At 45.5% G+C, this 21,245-nt stretch overlaps 1 protein-coding gene across 3 annotated transcripts in view; it reads left to right on the forward strand.

Moving 5' to 3' along the window:
* LOC146811615 (zinc-binding protein A33-like) overlaps positions 1–19,523 on the forward strand; it is a 234,887-nt gene extending 215,364 nt beyond the window's left edge. For all 3 annotated transcript variants that reach the window (XM_085614513.1, XM_085614515.1, XM_085614514.1), the window contains exon 7: positions 18,382–19,523. In XM_085614513.1, coding sequence (XP_085470639.1) covers positions 18,382–18,938 — 557 coding nt within the window. In that variant the 3' untranslated portion in view covers positions 18,939–19,523. The remainder of the gene's footprint in view (positions 1–18,381) is intronic.
* The last annotated feature ends 1,722 nt before the right edge of the window (positions 19,524–21,245 follow it).

Raw genomic sequence — 21,245 nt, forward strand, 5'->3', positions numbered from 1 at the left:
GTACCTGGTCAGATCGGCTGGAACAAACCCTGAACTTTCATTAAGTGAAGAACCCTATGCGAAGCCACTGCTGGAACGCCACTATTGAGTGGGAAAGGAGGCACGTCCTTTTGTTTTATATTCCCCTCACACACCCTAGCTAGTGGTGTCATGCTTCATCATCGGGACACCCTGGCGCCTAGAAGTCAGGGTGGGCTCGACCATCTTTCAGGTAGCACTTAAGGAGATGTTTTTGGCCAGGGGGATGGGATAAAGATTAAAAACCCACCAACAGATCCCAGTTTCCCTTTATTCTTGGATCTGTCAGGGATAATAAAAAATTGAAATTGGGTCGGTAGGGATATCATGGTCCTAGGACCCTATAGCCAACATGTTTCAGTCCGTATTAGCCCCATAAGGGTGCTGGACTTTCTTCAGGGTGGGACTGGATGCCCCCTGGAATCAGTAGTAGAAGTGAATTTCCCTATTCTACTTTATATAAGGGCAGGTAGCTGCTCCTTATTTACCTTGGACTAGTGTGTCTCGTATATTCACTCCATCCCATTTTGGGAGAGGTTAAACTCCTCGTGGGGCCTCACCACACATGGGGGTAGCCCTGTAGTCAAACTGCCATCAAGGGTCCTGCCTCTAGGATGATACGAGGGGGCAGAGAGGTGTAAAAAAGGGCCTTGGACCACCTCTCTTCAACGCAGCTCTGTGGCGCTTACTGGAGGTACCTGGTGGGCTAGTTGGCCCCCAGGGACCCTTAGGATTCAAGGGGAATTAATACCCCAACTTAAAACCCGCCAGGGGGCTCCTTTGCACAGTGGTGAAGGGAGGGGACGGCCCTGATGTGACATGTGTGCACTTATCCAATCACTCAGCCAAAACCCAAGCACTTATAAATTCACCATGCACTCTCCTTGCAGTACTATAATCATCCAGTCACTACCCATGTACTCATGCAATGGCCCAGGCACCAACACATGCACTGCTACAATTCCCTTAGCACTACTGGTGCAGTCCAGCCATCTCCTTGTCACTACCCATGCACTCCTCCAATCACCCAGCCAGCACCATGTACTTATCCAATCACTCTGCCAAAACACAAGCACTTATAAATTCACCATGCACTCTCCTTGCAGTACTTTAATCATCCAGTCACTACCCATGCACTCCTCCAATCACCCAGCCAGTTACACGTCCTTATCTAATTACTCTGCCAAAAACCAAGCACTTATAAATTCACCATGCACTCTCCTTGCAGTAAATCATCCAGTCAGTACCCATGTACTTATGCAATGACCCAGGCACTAACACATGCACTGCTACAATCCCCTGAGCACTACTGGTGCAGTCCAGCCATCTCCTTGTCACTACCTATGCACTCCTCCAATCACCCAGCCAGTTCCATGTCCTTATCTAATCGCTGTGTCAAAACACAAGCACTTATAAATTCACCATGCACTCTCCTTGCAGTACTCTAATCATCCAGTCAGTACCCATGTACTCATGCAATGACCCAAGCACTAACTCATGGCAAATACAGAGGAGGTCATGCTAATCACAGGGGTACCCCAACGCATAGTGTTCCCTAGTGTGTGTAGGTGTTTTCACTGTATTCTAAGTGTCTTTTAGCATAGCACTGGCTCTAGGCCTGGTTAGTCAGTCGGTTACCACCAGTACCTGTCAGCAAAATGTTGGGGACACAGGAGGACTTTCTGCTCCTCTCTTGGTTTTTTTCAGCACATCTCTTGCTTCTTCCTGCACTTTTCTTCATCTTTCTGGACTTCTGTTGCCTCTTTCTGCATTTGTCTTGCTTGTTTTGCGCTTTTCTTCTTCTTTCTTCACATGTCCTACCTTTGTAGGCATAGTTAGAGATTAGCATTTAAAAAACCTTTTAAATTCACTGAAAAAAACATAGGTTTCAGGGACGTTATAGTTACAAATTAGCATTTAAAAAAACCTTAGAAATTCACTGAAAAAAACACAGGTTTCAAGGACATTATAGTTAGTTGGGCATTTCACTAGTACAAAACCAGATAAATTCGGCCGTTATAGTTAGTTCAGCTAACTATAACTTGCGCCCCTGCAATGCACTGCTGATGACGTCACATATTACATCATTCATGACATGGTCATTGACATCACTTATGACATCTCAAATGACATCACTGATGACATCATCCACGTGATAATCTGATGCACCTCCTCATACCCTAATATAACCTTTGATACACCCACTCTAAAATACAGACTACCATTTTCGAAACCATAGACACACCTATACCAGTTAGTACATACCCACTCACTAATTCCTAGGTCTACACACACATCCACTCATTCACCCGTACAGTCACTGATACATGCATTCAACCATCAATATGGCATTATCATATGCACTCACATATCTATAGACACTCCCACAGCGCCACTCATCCATAGAGTTTCTCACACACTTAGTGAGTCATGCAAAGAATCAATCACACTCCCATTTACTCACCTATGAAGTTATACACACACCACCTCACTTATTCAAACATATACTAACACATACTTACACTCTTATACAATAACTAATACAAGTACACACTGATCCATACAACCACTCTCACAATCACTCACTCTCACATATAGTCATTTATACACTCCAACACTCACATATACTGCCTTTCACATATGCAGTTTCTCACACATGTACCACTGAGGCATCCATTCACTCACTAACACACCCATATACACGCACTCGCCCACGCATACAGCCCTTCACAGATGCACTCTTGAACCCATACACCCAGTGAACCATCCACTCATACATCTATGCACAGAGTCACACCCCCCACACAGACACTCAGGCACCCATACAGATACTCAGACAACCAATCAATAACCCATATAGATCCTCATTTAGCTACTCACCAACCCATACAACCGCTTACACACACCAACTGACAAACTAAACTGTGTGAATGTCTGTATCAGTCACTAACCCATGCATTCAGTAAGACACATTTAGTCACTCACTTATACAGTCAGTCACGCACCTACTAAATCATCCATCCAGACACTCATTCTTCAATACTCCTTGGCATATATATAAAACATATTTAAACATTACAGAAACACACAGTCACTAGATGATGTCATCAGTGATGTCATTTGAGATGTCATCAGTGATGTCATCAGTGATGTCACTGACCATGTCATGAATGATGTAATATGTGACATCATCAGCAGTGCATTGCGGGAGCAAGTTATAGTTAGCTGAACTAACTATAACCGCCGAATTTCTCTGGTTTTGTACGAGTGAAATGTCCAACTAACTAGAACGTCCCTGAAACCTGTGTTTTTTTCAGTGAATATATATATATATATATATATATATATATATATATATTACCTACTGGCAGTCACCAGTAGGTAGTTATAGTTAGGACCTATTTTCCATAGGAAATCCGCAACATTCTATTTGGAATAACGTTGTCGTCGATTGACGAACCTTCGCGAAATTTTCCAAACTTTTGGCCAGCTCCGGTCCGCTCCTATCCTGAAACTTTCACGGTGATTCGTCAAGCGGGGGCCGAGAAAAAAGGGGGTCCCAAAACCCGTTTTCCTCATGCATTTTCCCATAGGACTTGTTGACGCAGCTACAGCCCGAACTGCTCAACGGAATTACACCAAATTTGGCAAAGAGGTAGTCCTCAGTTCAGACTTGTGCCTTTTGATTAAATGGTGTAAATCCGTTCAGTAGTTCCTGAGAAAATTAGAGTTAAAAAGATAGATATATCTGGGCGGAGCCTAACCACACATCTCATTGTGAGATCTGATTGGCTGTCAGCACTTCATCCAAGAAGTGTTGGCAGCCATCTTGGGACCAAAATACATGATAGCACCTCATTAAAAAGCATTGCAGTTAATAGAAGGTTTTAAGACTTTAGTTACATTATAAATCATTTGTTGATGGTACCATACTCATTTTAGGCATTGTGGTGTGTTCTAAGGTGATTTTACCATGGGAAAAAGCCTTCTGCTGGGATATCATGAATCATGTTTGAGAGAAAACTATTTTCTCATGCTTTTCCCACAGAGGTTTGGAAGGTGATCTATAAGCTAAACTGAGAGCATATTTTCTGTAAATTCACATTATCTTTCTCAGTCGTGAGAATGAAGTCTGACATTCTCAGTAAAACATGTACATCCAACAACGGCAGAGACTATCAGTTGATTCCTTTGTGTTCTACTGCAGCTTTCCAGAGTGTTCTAAAGAACAACTAGAGCGTTAACAGTCTTACTTATGACAAAAGTATGGCACACCTGAAGCCATCTTGATTGGAATAAAGTGGTAACACTTAAAACATTTAATTTACAAAGGAACAAAATGAGGGGGTTCATTTTGCCATAGAAATTATGATTAGTGCTGCAGAAAGAAAAATTAGGGCTCATTTTGACTTCTCAAATCCTCTTCTATTTCATAAAAAAATTCTGACATGCAGACTGAAATATGCACTTTGAATACCAGCAGCAGACTTCCCTGGTGAGCAGTAGCTTTACTACAGTGATCTAATGAGCAACTAGAGTGCTAACATTCAGAATTTATGGCAAATGTGTGACACATCTGAATGCCTTCTTGATGGAACCAAAGTAAAAAACTGAAAGTATTTCCTACTGAGGAGACTGCAGTAAATAAATCTCCCAAGATGGCCACCAGAGACTAAAGAGCCCAAATGCAGCACAAATATCACCCAGATGTAGCCCACATGTAGCCCAATGACAGAAGTGTGCAAAACACTTTTTTTTGTGTATTTGCAGTTTTATATAGTGCAGACTTGTCAGGTATTGGAGTGCTTTACATGAGCATTGGTTACATCACACAAGATCAAATTCATTTTGGTTGTAGACATGGGGAGATTAAGTGATTTGACCAGAATCACAGAATGTTGAGCTGAAGCAGAAACTCCAACCTGGTTCTCCAGTTGCAAAGTCTGCAGCTCTGGAAGTAACACCACATCCTCTCCCCTAGGTGCAACATTTAATCAAGTGGTCAACTGGATAAAAAAACATAAAGATTACAATTAATTTAAAAGTTCTTTGTCGCTATTTGAAAACTCAGAAAATATGTCCACATTTTCGTTTTTTAGAGCACTAACCATAATTTTGATGCAAATAAGACCCTCTCATATATGTAATTTCTAAAGGAAATGCTCTAGGTATTACAGTTTTGATTACGTCAAGATGACGTCAGGCGTTCCACACTTTTGTAATAAATATAGAATGGTAGCAATCTAGTTGTTGGGATACTGTTGAGAGGCAGAGGCCAGGGGCACGGACTCTGAAAATTGAAGGCAGGTAGGAGAGTGCAGAAGCAACAATTTGACCACACTGGGCAGGCAGGAAGGGCAGTGGCAGCACAGCAGACTATGGAGGGCAGTGGAAAGGGGGGCAGGGGCAACAAACCAACAATACAGGACTGGCAAGAGAGGCTGTGGCAATATAATAGACCATTGTGGGCAGAAGGAAGAGGCAGTGGTAGTACAACCATACATGCCAGCAGACCCGTTTCAGTCTGGAAACGTCCAATGTTTTTAAGCTCAAATGGGCTTTATTTGATCTGTCTCCGGTCTACAATCTCCTCTTTTTCAATGTAACTCAAAGGGGAAAATCAATACCCCAGTTTTTTTTCAAAATCTCCCTCCTACCAAGTTCAAAATGTTTGCAAGTATGGTACATTGGATCATGGTAGGCAGGAGGAATTGGGGTAGGGATATGGACTCGGATAACAGAGGACAGGAGGGACATGGAGAGGTGCACCAAACTGACCCTTCAGGGCAGGCATCAGGGTTTGCAGCAGCACAATACACCACAGAGGGCATGCGGGACGGGAGTGCAGCACAACAATCCATAGAAAGCAATAGGGAGGGGACAGAACCATGCACATGGACAACAGAGAACAGAGGGGAAAGAGGCAATGGTAGCTAGCTGACCATAATGTACAGACAGGAGAGGATGCTGCAGCATAACAGACCATAAAGGGCAGGAGGAACGGATCAGGGGCATTACAATGGAACAGACAAGCCAGGAGGGAGGAAATAGGGTTCTGCACATGGAAATATAGGGCTGGGGGCAAGGGGGCAGGGCAGGAGCAGCAAGATGACCATGGAGGTCAGGCAGGATGGGCACTAGAAACAAGACACACCATGGCTAGCAACAGTGAGACTATGATGGCATACACACAGACCATGGAGGGAAGATGGGAGGGGGTCAGGGGCAGCTAGCTGACCACACAGGGAAGGTGGGAGGGGCCGTGGCAGCACAGAAGACCATGTATGGCAAGCGGGAGGGTTAGTGGCAGCACAATGGCTATGATGGGCAAGAAGGAGGGTGCAGGGGCATGCACAAAGGACCATGGAGGATAGAAGGGAGGGTCAGGACCTGGGCACAGACAAGAGAGTTCAGGGGAAGGGGCCTCACAACAGACCGTGCGGGGCAGGCAGGAGGAGCAGTTGCAGCACAACAGACCAGGGAGGGCAGAAGGGTGTGGCAGTAAAATGGACCATGGTGGACAGGAGAAAGGGGATAGGGGCATGGCATGTGGACAGGCAGGGTGGAGGTGGCAGGGACAGGTTACAGTCATCTGACAATGCTAAGCAGGTGGGAGAGGAGTGGCAGCTCAACAGAACACTAGGAGTGGCAGGTCTATGGAACATGGTGGGCAAAAAGGATGGAGCAGGGGCATGCACAAAGACATCGGCGGGCAGGGGGAAGGAGAATAGGGGCAGCAAGCTAAGCACGGAGGCTAAGCAGGAGGTCAATGATGGGCCATAGAATTGGGCAATGGAGGGCAGGAGGAGTGGACTGGTACATCATGCTAAATGGAGGGCAGTGGCAGCACATCAGACAATGCATGGCAGGAGGGAGGAGGCTAGTCCATGGATTCAGACAACAGAGGATAGGTAGGAGGTGGATGGGGCAGCAAGCTAACTGTTCAGAGAAGGTGGGTATTAGGAACTTTATTGTTTTTAAAATGTGTGTCTGTGCGAACTACTTAAAATATGAACAAGTATGCAGCATAATCTCACTTTTATTCAGGAAGAAGAGGACGTTTGTGACTGTGACTCCGGGCTCACTTGGCAGAACCACCCCCTGACCCTCCAGCCCCCATCGAAAAAAATGTAATGCCCGTGAAAAGGGTAGGTGGACGCAGAGTTATATAGAACATAGTCCTGAGAGCACGATTGAAAATGAAAACTAGATATAGTATATGGTATAAACTATGCACCAAAAAGTGTGATATAAGATGAACCGGGGCGTGAAAGATAATATGCAATACATTGTGCGCAATGACAGATTCATTGGAGAGCGCGAGATAGCACAGGCACTAGCGCGTGCTATGCGATAGGCGCCTTTGAGTGTAATATGCACAGGGCAGTGTTGTGTAACCTAACTAGTCTCTAAAGTTGTAATATAAAATATGTGCTGGGGAGTGTAACGTTGCATATGCACTGTGACAAAGATATGGATCCCAGATTGTAATATGTATGGCATAGCGCTGTGCGTTATAACATAGGCATCGAGGAAGGCACATTAGATGGGGCAGTATAACCCGTGCGAAGGCAAGTGTGGCATGACATATTCACGGGGTGGTGTTACAGTGCACATGGGCTAGAGAGTGTCATAGCATACGCACTAGCTGGTGGAATACAACACAGAGGTATGTGGCACTCGGCGGGCACTGGTGGGTGTAACACAGCATTGGGCTCAGCCAGGAGCACGCTGTGACTCTCAAGTGAGGTTCGTCTCCTTTCCAAAGAGTAAAATAAAAAGAATTACACATCCGGCGGTGGATGTGTGTTTTATTAACCGTGAGGCGGGTTTCTTGCATAGTTTGATCGAATTTTTGTCGAATCCCCTTTGAATGGCTTGGTGTGCGTGTGTATTAAATGTGCCCGTCAATAGCTACCCAAGTTTGTATAAATAAACGACAAGGGGGTGTACTTGGAGAGTACCCACCGGCGAGGGCACCGGGATTAGGCACGGTAGGGCGTCAGACACGTCAGAGCTTCACTAGCGGTGTAAATACATTCCACATGGATACATTGTATGCATAGTCGCCTTTTAATGAATATCACGCAAATCGTCATGATGATAGGTACATACAGTTTGTCCAGCATGTCCTAGGTGTTTCTATAAATATATATATTTTTTAAAAAAATAAAAAAACAAAGGCCGGCCCGGGGGATGGGGTCCCTGGGGCCAAAAGTGGCCTGAGGAGGGGGGCAACGCATCCCCCCTCCTAAAGAGTAAAAACAAAAAAAAAAAAGGTCATTACCCGGGGGTTGGGGTCCCCGGGGCTGATTAAGGCCTTGGGAGGGCCAAATTAATTTTTTTCAACAAAAAACATTAGGGTGCAGGCCCTGGGGGATGGGGTCCCCAGGGCCAATAATTCAGAAAAAGAAGGGGGGCCACACAGCCCTCCTTCTTAAAAAATAAAAATAAATAAGAGACCAGCATCGCGCCGGAGGCCACGCCCCCTCCTTGCAGCACTCTACAAACGTGCCCCCTGGCCAGTTGTAAGTTGGGTAATTAATTCCCCTTCAATACTGAGGGTCCCTGAGGGCCAACTAGCCCAACAGGTATCTCCAGTATGCGCCAGGGAGCTGCGTTGCTGACAGGTGTTCTGAGGCCACACCCCTTTATACACCTCTATGCAACGCAGCTCTGTGGCGCTTACTGGAGGTACCTAGTGGGCTAGTTTGACCCTAGGGACCCTTAGGATTCAAGGGGACTTAATCTCTCAACTTAGAACGGCCACAGGGCACGTTTACACAGTGGTGAAGGGAGGGGACGGGGCCTGAGGTGACGTGTGCAAACACGCCCTGTGACGCGTTTTAAGTTGGGGAAATAATTCCCTTTCAATCCTCAGGGACCCTGGGGGCCAACTAGCCCACCAGGTGCTTTCAGTAAGCGCCACTGCTCTGCGTTGCAGAGAGGTGGTGCAGGCCGTGCCCCTTTTTACACCTCTCTGCGATGGCGCTTACTGGACGTACCTAGTGAGCTTTTTTGCCCCTAGGGACCCTCAGGATTCAAGGGGACTTAATCTCCCAACTTAAAAAACTGCCACAGGGCGTGTTTACACAGTGGGGATGGGAGGGGACGGGGCCTGAGTTAACGTGTGCAAACACGCCCTGTGGCGCGTTTTAAGTTGGGGAAATAATTCCCCTTCAATCCTGAGGGACCCTGGGCGCCAACTAGCCCACCAGGTGCTTCCAGTAAGCGCCACTGCGCTGCGTTGCAGAGAAGTGGTCTAGGCCGTGCCCCTTTTTACAACTCTCTGCAACGCAGCTTTGTGGCACTTACTGGAGGTACCTAGTGGTCTAGTTGAACCCTAGGGACCCTCAGGATTCAAGGGGACTTAATCTCCCAACTTAAAACGGCCACAGGGCGTGTTTACACAGTGGGGATGGGAGGGGATGGAGCCTGAGGTGACGTGTGCAAACATGCCCTGTGGCGCGTTTTAAGAGGTAGTTTTAATCCCCTGCCCTATTATATACTAGGGGCTTACAGAGGAGGTCATGCTAATCACAGGGGGACTCCAACGCAGTGTATCCAGGTGTATGTAGGTGTTTTCACTGTATTCTGAGTGTCTTTTAACATAGCACTGGCTCTAGGACTGGTTAGTCAGACTTAGTTACCACCAGTATCCGTCTGAAAAAGTTGAGGGTACAGGATGATTTTGCAACAAGGCTTCTTTCTGCTCTTCTGTTTGTTCTTTCTGCAGGTTATCCTTCTTCCTGCACTTTTCTTCGCCTTTGAGGACTTCTGTTGCTTCTTTCTGCATTTCTTTTTTTCCTTTGTGTGTGTTCTTTCTTCTTTCTTCACATGTCCTATCTCTGTAGGCATAGTTAGAAATTAGCATTTAAAAAACCTTTGAAATTCACTGAAAAAACCATAGGTTTCAGGCACGTTATAGTTAGGAATTAGCATTTAAAAAACCTTAGAAATTCACTGAAAAAAGCATAGGTTTCAGGGGCGTTATAGTTAGCTGGACCTTTCACTCGTACAAACCCATTGAAATTCCCCCGTTATAGTTAGTTCAGCTAACTATAACTCGCGCACCCGCAATGCACTGCTGATGATGTCACATATTACATCACTCATGACATGGTCAGTGACATCACTCATGACATCACTGATGACATCTCAAATGACATCACTGATGACATCATCATCCTTGTGATCGAGTGGCAGACCTCCACTCCCCCTAATATAACCTTTGATACACACATTCAAAAATAGAAACTACAATGTTCAAAACAATGGACATACCAATACCAGTTACAACAACCTATTCAGTAATTCTAAGATCCACATACACATCCACTCATTCACCAACAGTCCTATACAGTCACTCATACATGTACTCACTCATCATATGTACTCATACACCTATACATCCTGTTACACAATGCCACTCATCCATAGAGTTACTCACACACATAGTCACTCATGCTAATAAAGAATCAAACATCCATTTACTTGCATATACAGTTATACACACACCACCACACTTACTTCTACAGAAACTTACACATACTTAGTCTTTTAAACAATTACTTATAGAAACACATACTTATTCATACAGGAACTCTTTCAATCTCTCACTCTCACATATACTCCCTTATATACACCAATAATCACATATACTAGTTTAAAACATATGTAGTTACTCATAAAGACACTACTGAGACATTCACTCACTAACACACCCATGCACACACTCATCCACCCATACAGTCCTGCACACATGCTGTCTTCAACACATACAAACAGTGAGTCACTCATTCATGCACCTATGCACTACATAATACCCCCACCAAACCATAGACACTCAGACACTCATACTGATACTCAAAAAAACAACTAATAACCTATATAGACACTCATGTAGCTACTCACCAACCCATGCAGCCACTTATACACAAAGTGAGAGACTGATACAGATATTTACATATTTAAACATTACTCACTAAGCCATGTATTCACTAGGATACACTTAATCAGTCAGTTATACAATCATTTTTTCAAAAACAAATCATCCATTTAGACACTTATATACGCATTTATTCTTCCATCGACCTTGAGATATACATACATAAAACATATGTAATTTTCAGAACAATACACATTCACTGGATGATGTCATGAGTGATGTCATGAGTGATGTCATGAGTGATGTCATGAGTGATGTAATATGTGACGTCATCAGCAGTGCACTGCGGGGGCACGAGTTATAGTTAGCTGAACTAACTATAACGGGGGAATTTCAATGGTTTTGTACGAGTGAAAAGTCCAGCTAACTATAACGCCCCTGAAACCTATGCTTTTTTCAGTGAATTTCTAAGGTTTTTTAAATGCTAATTCCTAACTATAACGTGCCTGAAACCTATGGTTTTTTCAGTGACTATATATATATAACACATTTAAACTTTTTAGAAACACTCAGTCACTGCATGATGTCATGAGTGATGTCATTTGAGATGTCATCAGTTACGTCATCAGTGATGTCACTGACCATGTCATGAGTGATATAATATGTGACGACATCAGCAGTGCATTGCGGGGGCGCAAGTTATAGTTACCTCAACCAACTATACCAGCCGAATTTCTCTGGTTTGCTATGACTGAAATTTCCAACTAACTATAACATCCCTGACACCTGTGGTTTTTTCAGTGAATTTCTAAGGTTTTTTAAATGCTAATTTCTAACTATAACGTCCCTGAAACCTATGGTTTTTTCAGTGAATATATATATCCAGTATATATTGAAGAGCAACATTATTAGTTTTTTCAAAAAGATTTCTATTATTCCGCAAACAAGAAATCACCAATGAGCCCTCTGATCTATTATTCAGAAAACAAAAAAACACGGTCATCCCTTGCTTTTCATGCTTTCAAATTTTGGTGAAAGTTTTTTTGATCAGTGGGTTTTGGGGTGGGGGGTAGAGAAGGTTACAAAATTCCATACCGGTTATGTTAAATTGATTTGTAAGGCGCACTAATTGCCCGAAAGAGTATCCAGTTGCTAGGGTTGGTGTTTAGCTATGTGGTCCCTAAGGTGCTCATACAAAGAGCCAAGTCTTCGGCCTCTTGTGGAACTCAAGAAGTTAGAAGGAGACTCTGATTTGTTAAGAGAGGTCATTCCATATCTTGGGTGTAATGTAGGAGAATGAGTGACCTCCAGTTTTGCTTTTGTGGATGCGGGGAATGTATGCGAAGGAGAGTGAGGGAGAATATAGGTGTCTGGTGGGTTGGTGTAAGTTTATGCGGCTCTTCGAATATTCTGGTCCTGTGTTGTGTAGGACATTGTATGTGTGTGTGAGAAGTTTAAATTGGTTGTGCTTGTGAATGGGGAACCAGTTAAGCATCCTGAGGTGCGGTGTGATGTGGGTGTGGAGTGAGAGGTCAAGTATGAGTCTTGGTATTTCTTACATATACTTGAGCACAGTTTGGTACAGATTAGTCGGAAAAGGAAAAGTACACGGTTGCTAGCAATGCAAAAAGGCATTTTTGCATGTACTGCTATGTCGACGTTACCTGCAGAGGCACAGTTCCCATCTCTATTACATAATATTTTACAACAGAAAATGTTCTCCTGTAAAATATTCTGGGGTGCATGCTCATAGAGCAAGTAATTCTGTTTTCATGCATTCAATTAAAGTTACCATGATTGAGAAGCAAATTGCCCTGCCTCATTCACAGAAGTGATGAACACGCTACTTACCTTCAGTGGCACTTTTTCTGGTAGAGACTATATAAATGCAGATTCCTAACTTTAGGATATTCCCCAGGGGTCAGACTAGATCTGGAAAATCTTGAGCAGTACCTCTGCATGCCGGTAGGTGGTGTTCGGCTTTGCCTCAGAAGAGACATTGTGATGCCTATAAAGGCGCCACCCCGGCGTGCTAACATCTGTTTCTTTTGTGACTAGTTCCTATGTAAAAACGTAGACATGTAAAAACAAATGGTACTTTTTTTAACCAGTGTCCAATGTTTAAAAGGATCTTCTAAGTCAAGAGTCAAGTTCACAGAGTGGGGAGGATGGGAGGGTCGGTGAGGAATCTGGGTTTAGATAGAGTCTCTATCAGAAAGTTAAGTAATTTGTTCTTCTGCTAGAGACTTCTAACCGGAGATTCCTCAGCTTAGAATAGATACCCAAGCAATACATCCTAGGAGGTGGGTCTGGGAACTGTATTAGACCAAAATGTCCTAGAGGACTGAACTGGCGAAATGCCCTGCACGCGGGACCAGACTTTTCAAGCAGTAGTGCTTTGTGAATGTATGGATGTATGTCCACATGGCAGCCAGGCAGATGTCCAGGACAGTTACTAATGCAGCAGTGGTGCCTTCAGCCCTGGTGGAGTAAGCCCGCAAATCCTCAGCAGGTTGCTTCTTCCACAGTGCTTATCAGATTTGTATGCAGAGTACTATCCATCTGGAGATGGTTCCTTTCTGCTCAGCCTTGCCCATCTTCACTCCGGTGAACTCAATAAAAAGTTGATTTTTCATCCGTCAATCTTCGGTTCCATCAATGTAAGAATAACAGCTTTTTTTGTAGTGTCCATACAATAAATTCCCTCCTTCTCCATGGATGGATGAGGTGGAGCGTAGAAAGTACTTCCGGAAAGAAAGAGGCACATTTCTGAAGAACCAGTTTGTCATTGAAGAAGTTGGGGTATGGAGGGTGGACCGACAAAGCCTGAAACTCACTAACTTACTGCTCGATGTAATGGCCAACAGAAGTACTGTTTTGATGGTCAAGACCTGCAAAGAGCAGCTATGCATGGGCTCAAAGGGAGAACATATAAGAAAAGTAAGTACCAAATTGAGATCCCACTGGGGCTTCGCAAAGGGGGTAGGCAGGAAGAAATGTTATAAAACTTTAAAAAAACAAGTCACAATGAGTGACTTAAACTGGGATGGTTGATTCAGCAGCTGCAAGAGGCAGAAAGGGGGCCAGCATGGCATGAGGAACACCAAGCCACAAACTTATCCCAACGGCCCTCTCAGACAGTTTTGGTGGAGGGACGCCTAGCTGCCAAGATTACATCATAAACTTTGGGAGGGCAATCAAAAACCTTCAACAGTCACCACTCAATTTCCATGCATGAAGGTGGAGCGTGCACAAGTTCTGGTTTAAGAACCTGCCCTGCTGCTGTGACAGGAGATCCTCCTGAAGGGGCAGCTTGACAGGAGGAAGGTTGCTCGTGCTCAGAAGTTCTGGATACCATACTGTCTGTGCCCAAAGCCCCTAGCCACCGAGAGGACTTGGGCTCTCGCTCATAGACGTGTTTCTCCTAGAGTCAAACTTGGAGCTCCTGTATGCCTTTATGCCAATATCTCTCATACCAGAGTTATCAAGATCTTCAGAACTCTGGCATGAGAGGTATTGGCATAAAGGCGTATAGGAGCTCCAAGTCTGACTCTAGGAGGTACGCGTCTATGAGCGAGAGCCGCTTCTGAAACTCTAGTGTGCAGAAGTGCTGACAATGTGCTTTCTTGTTGGAGGTGACTAGACCGAGCCAGGGTTCTCCCCAATCTTGTACTAGACTTGCACCACCTCCGGATGTAGACACCATTTGTGATCCACAAAGCATCAACGGCTGAGTTTGTCTGCCATGGCGTTCAGTGATCCCGCCAGGTGTTGTACGGCCAGGAAAATATCCTGACTCTCCAGCGTTGTTCAAAGGCACAGAGCCCCCTGGCACAGGGTCCACAAGCCCACCCACCCTGTTTGTTACAATACCACATGCCGATGGTGTTGTCTGTGAACACCTGACAGCCTTCATTTGCTGGATTGAAGGAAGGCTTTCAATGCCACGCAGATACCTCCAACACATTGTTGTGTAGCTGAGATTCCGACCGATATAAGAGTCCTATGATCTCCACCTCTCCGAGATGCCGTTCTAACTTAGGAGTGATGCATCTGTCACAACTGTGAGCTGTGGGTGTGGAAGTGAGAGAGGTTTGCTGCTGATCCAATTGCGGTTTGCCAGCCCCCACTGCAGATCTTTTGCAGTTCCATCATATATTTGGACCAGGTCAGAAAGATTCCCCAGATGCTGCACTCCCTGGGACTTCAGGTCCCACTGCAGAACCTTCATTTGCCATCTGGAGTGTTGTACCAGCAGGATGCAGGAGGCCATGGGACCCTGCAGCCTCAGAGTCCGCCTCACCGATATCCAGGATAGAGGACGCAACATCAGAATTATAGGCATATCCCAGACTCCCTGCTCCAGAGGATGGGAACGGAACTGCACTATGTCTAGAATGGTTCAGATAAAGGGAGTGTCTGAGAGGGAGTCAGATGCAACTTTGGCATGTTGATAATGAACCCCTGCGAATGCAGAAGGTTTGCCATAGTCTGGAGGTGGACGACGACTGCCTGGGGCGAGCCTGCCTTCAGTAGCCAGTTGTCGAGGTAGGGAAAGACTGGAACACCTAACATCCACAAATGGGGAGACTGCAACCACCATCATTGCTTTCGTGAACACCTAAGATGCACTGGTGAACCCAAAGGAGAGCACTGGAAATGTTTGTGGCCACCGTGAACCACACGTAGTGCCTGTGGCCAGCAGGACGGGAATGTAGAAATACACGTCCTGCAGTACCAGCGCTACCATCCAGTCTCCAGGATCAAAGGCAGACAGAACTTGAGCCAACGTGAGCCTCTAGAATTTCTCTTTTTTTGGGAACGCTTTAAGATGGTGCAGATCTAGAATAGTGTGGCGGTCTCTGTCCTTTTTCAGCACCAGAAAATAGTGGGACTATCAACCACACCCTACTTCTAGTGCAGGCATCCTCTTGATGGCTCCTTTAGCCAAATGAGCCTGCACTTGTTGACGGAGTAAGGAGAGATGGTCATGTGGCAGTTGTTCTTTGGATGGTGGGAGAGGATGAGAAGTTTCCACAAATGGTAGGGTGTGCCCTTCCTTCATGATCTGATGCCTGATCCTGCCGCCAGTAGTATGGCTGTGCTGAATAGAGGGTTCTCTAGAGGGACTTGGAGGCTGCGACAGCAGGAGGGGTGTGGGACTGGGACTGGGCAGCATGTTGGGACTGGCTCCCGCATCCTTTTTGGGCTCCATGGCCCTGTCCTTGAAAGGGCTGGGCAAGCTGTTGGACTGGGTATGGCTGAAACTGTGGACCCCCAAAGTTTTCCTTTCCATGTCTGCGGTAATGGGTGGAAGGACTGCTGTTTCAGCCCAGTTGAAAGAAAAAGACCAAGGGATCTAGCAGTGAGCCTGCTCAAGCGAAAACGCTCTAGTGCGGCACAGATTTTCTCACTAACTAGGCAGGAGCCACCAAAGTGCATGTCGGTCAGTGAAGACTGGACATGCCCCGAAAACTCAGTTGGTCTTAACCAGGCATGGCGACGAAACGCCAGCATGGAAGCCAAGGCAGTAACGAGGGAGTCTGTGATGTCCAGTCTGCACCAGATGTCGAACTTTGCCATATCCCTGCCATCCACCAAACCCTGGTTGAGGATTGTGCGGCCTTTCCTCGGGCAGCATGGGAAGCAGCTGTGCAACCGCTTGTGGTGTTCAGAGACCGCAGGGCAAGGTTGGTGGAAGACAAGATGCGCTTCCCCAAGGTGTCCAGCCTCTTGAATTCCCTATCTGTTGGTGTGGTCACTGTTGAGGCCTGCACCACCATGCTCACAGGGGGGGGATGCAGGGAGAGGAAGATTCGGTCTCCCAGGGTGGGGCCGTGCAGATAGGTAATCTTTCGGTGCACAGGAACTCTGTGCAAGATTTTGCCCAAGCCCTCATGTGAGGGCTTCATTAAAGGAGGGTGTGGGTTCAGAAAATCCTATCCTAGGTTGAAGCACCTATGTCAAGACATTGGTCTTGACCTTGACGACCAGCAGCTGGATATGCAGAACCTCTGCCCCGTGCATCACTGTGGCAAAAGATGCGCCTTCCTCCGAAATCTGGCCTGGAGGGGAAATCATACCAGTATCTGGGGAGGTCTCCAGGCCACAGGCGTCACCCAGCTCCTCATACCAGTTGTTATCATCAGTCCTCTAGGGGACCATACACCACCTCCTCATCTCCCCCTTCAGGAAGGTAGGGCTCAAGGCGAGGATAGTCCAGGGGATGTTGAAGACGGGACGATGCTGGCATGGATTTTGAGCGGCGCCGGTTTGGCGTTGCGGATGATTGGCTCATTGCCAAGCAGCCCTGTGGATGGGGCTGGAAGGAATGGATGCATCCATTGTGCCATCGGTCTGGATCTGGATCTGGGGGCAGATCCAGAGGGGCCAGCTGGCATCGAGGGCGAATCTGCTGATGGTAACCCAGCAGGGGCACCTCTCAACTGTGACATGCATGATATCATTAAGTTCTTTCAGTTGGGCGGGCATTACCCTGGTGCTGGCTCCGCAGGTCGAATGTGGGAGCGGGCCTGGAAGCAGAGTGTCATAAATGTGAAGCCGAAGAGTTCTTCAGCTTCTTCTTCTCTTTCTTTTTGGACTTACCAGACTTTGGCGAGGAGGTCTAGGAGTCTGCAGATGATCAACCGCAGAAACAGCTCTGAGAGCTTCATCACCCACTTGTGAATTTCCTCAACACAGGCCTTGGGGTTGTGTCCCGTCCCCAGGCACCAGAGACAAACCAAGTGGGGATCAGGCACACGCATCTGCCTGTATCAGTCCCCACAAGGCTTGAACCCTGAAGGTTTTGCAGGGAACATAACCTTGGGAGCAGAGTCAAAAATTTTGACAAAAGGTAAAAAAAAGTTGTTCGGAAATTGACCCAAGAGCTCTCTGGATGTGAACTGTTGGTGGGGAACAAAAGGAACTGATGTCAGCGCACTGGGATGGCGTCTATAGAGGCACCACAACATCGCTTCTCATGCAGCAGATGCTGGGTTGAACGACACCACCTACCGATGCGTACAGGTACATCTCAAGATTTTCTAGATACATTGTGACACCTGGGGAATATTGTAAGGTGAAGAATCAGCCGTTAGAAGTCTCTATCAGAAAATGTGTTCACAGGACAGAGCTATGTACTGGAACTTAAAGTGGGTGGCAATGAGTCTGGCACCCTTCTTGTGATTGGAAATTGCTTTTAAGGGCCAACGATCTGTCTAGATTGTGAACTTTCACAAGCCCATACCATCACTGCTGGAGGTGACAGTCATTCTGAAAACTCAGAACCTACTGCACACCTCAACCAGAGGATATACATGTTTTAATGCTTCAAATTAAAGTGTTATAGCACAATAACCCTGCCATTACAAAGAGTAGGATGGTAATTTAGGGAAATGACACAATTTAACTGAAAAGTTTGAGACTTGGACTATAAAGCTGCTTTGTTTCACATGGTATATTTATTTCCTTAGCTCCTTCACTGCTGACTCTGGACCATGAAACCGCCCATGATGATCTTGTCCTATCAGAAGATAGAACCAGTCTGCAATACAGAACCCGTGATCAATATCTGCCCACTATTGGCCAACTACAGTCAAGTTGTTACTCATTGAAGAGCTTTGCCAAAGAGGTGTCTGTACTGGGAACTGAAGGCTTCACCTCGGGGAAACACTACTGGGAGGTGGATGTGGGGAAGTCTTCTGCGTGGATTCTGGGGGTGGTCCCAAAGCCCTTGCTAAGCGGTAAGGGCGCCCTACAATTTGGCACCAATTATGCTTTGCAGCTCAAGGAAGGAAAGACCTATGAAACCTTAGAATACCCACCCCGAGTTCTGCCTTTGACTTGCAGACCACAGAAGATAGGTATATTTGTTGACTTTGAGAACAGACATATCTCCTTCCTCAATGCCGATGACATGTCCCTTCTACACACCTTCTCATTCTTCCCTTTTACAAAACTATTTCCCTATTTCCAGCCCTCTGTAGATGCTACAGTGAGAAAGCATGAGGCTCTCATCATATGCCATTAGTATGAGCAGGGAGCGCTAGCCTCAATACCCAGGGAGGCAATACAGGTGTGAGGCACGGGGAAAGCACCAGTAATCCTTTTCTGTTTTTCGCTGGATAAGACCATTAATTGCATTACATGCTTCACAGCTTTTAACTCTCCCCCCCCCCCCCCCCCCGCTTAGGTATTTATGCCATAAACGTTCTGCTGCAAAAGAAAATTCGACATCATTCATTTCTGTTTGCAGCACCAGTGCTTCCCATATTACTGCCTCCCTAACCGAACTAAAACTGAGGTAGACACAAAAGGCTACCCTTCTCAAGGCTAGCATTTGCTGTAGAAGTTAAATCCCATGAATTCATTCAATTCAGATATCACACATGATAGCCTGTCCCTAGCATATGACATCTGGGCAAAGGTGCCACAAGAGTCAATCGTTTTTTGTAATAAACTGGAGGCCTACTTGAAAGTTAGAAGCCACCAGTTCGTTTGTAGGTAAATTAGTTGTTTGCCTACATTCTGTAGCAATTGAAATGTTTCTGCTTTGAATCAAGTTGTTTTTTGTGGTAGACTCTTGCGCAATAAAAGTTTGACCATTTGCAAGGTATTGATGGATCTCTGCGAGTTTCTTTTTCATTTTTTGGAATTCTTCTGACTTCTTTTGTAAACGTTACTTTATAACCACCTAGCTCATCAGATACCACAAAATATCCATGTCCAAATGAGTGGAACACAGGACACAAATGGTTTTACTTAGAATTTGCTATTGATGATGCACTTAATTTTCAAGTAACAGTATTTTTGCTTCACCGTGACCTCCATCACACTCCTCATGAGAAGGCCCCAGAGACCATATAGGCTTTTGGGGGTCAGCACATTCTACTGTCTAGGACCTCCGTCCAACACCTCAGCCCTTAGAATTGCAACTCTCACATGCAAATAGTTGAAAATCCAGCCTAGAGACAACGCACACGTCTAAAGCGAACACTTAGGTTTGTTTTAGTTGTCCTTCCGATATCCTTCTTATGACTTTCCCATTATTGCCTATTCTTTAGGTTCTGTTGTCTGAATCAACTTTTCAGAGGCATGCCTAGAGGCGATTCAATTTGTAGTGTGTGCGCCAAGTACATCAAAGTAACAGTCAAGTTCTTTGGAGTCTGTGGCTGTCAAGTAGCTGGGAAATGCTTGTTACAAGTAGTCCCTGTTGCCCTTCCACTTGTGTTTGCTCACTGAATGCCAAGAACACTTCCGTTCAGGTTTTAACTGTCGGAGCAACATATGGTGAGGAGTCCAGGCTTACTTTTGAAGGTAGGTCTGGGTTAGAAAATTCAGATAAAGTTAACAGCAATGGTGCACAAAAACTACAATGTCATAACTTTTTAGCAAGCAGTTAAAAAAGGATTGTTCGATCTATACAATGCATGGATGAGCTGAGATGAGATGAAGAATTAAATGCATGATGACCTAGTATACTTTCAAGATGTAAAATGGTCCCTTGTGTATTCTAGTGAAGATCGAAGTATACACCAAAACAACCAAGAGAAAAAAGGTGTCACTAAAATACTTCTGTGGGTTAATCTAGGATCTGATTGACAAATGTCATAAGCCAATGGCTTAAGGTTTCTTAGCTAAAGAAGCTAATTGGTGAAGGAGGCAGACCCAAAGCTCTTTTCTGTATGTACAGAGGGGCATATTTATCAAGGTTCTGTGTTGCCCTTGTGCCACGCAAGGGGGTGCAAGGGTGACGCAGAACCTTAGTGAGATTTATCAAGCCATGCCTGCATGGCTTGATGGATCTAGAGTAACGCAAGGGAGTGTTAAGCTCCCTTGCGTTAACCTGCAGCGACGACACTTTTCATGGGTGGAGCGTGGGTGTTCCCATGCACCCACCCATGGATTTTTGTGCATTCCCAGATTTATTATTAGTGGTAGCCCTGGAAATGTGTCAAAATGCTAAGCCGGGAGGTGAGGCATAACAAGGAGAAATATCTTTATTTCTCCTCATTTTCCTCTTTCGACGTGTGCTGCATTCTGCAGCACACATAGAACGAGGAAAACTCCTCTCAGGATTGTTTTGCTGCAGGAAGGTGTCCCTTCAAAATAATCTTGCCTACAACACAGGCAAGGGTGCACGCATTGGCGCTAGATTGTCAAAAGTGTGCCAGCATTAAGAAAGGACATTAATGCACTGTACAATATTAAATACAGAGCATTCCTGCCCTTTCCCTTTCAAGCAGTGCAGCAAGGTGGGTTGCTGCGTTCCGCTGCATGAAAGATTAAGTATATCCCAGATGGTGTACAGAATACACAAGTTCACCATGATTGGTGC

This window comes from Triturus cristatus, chromosome 7 (genome assembly GCF_964204655.1).
Source record: "Triturus cristatus chromosome 7, aTriCri1.1, whole genome shotgun sequence".
Taxonomy (NCBI): domain Eukaryota; kingdom Metazoa; phylum Chordata; class Amphibia; order Caudata; family Salamandridae; genus Triturus; species Triturus cristatus.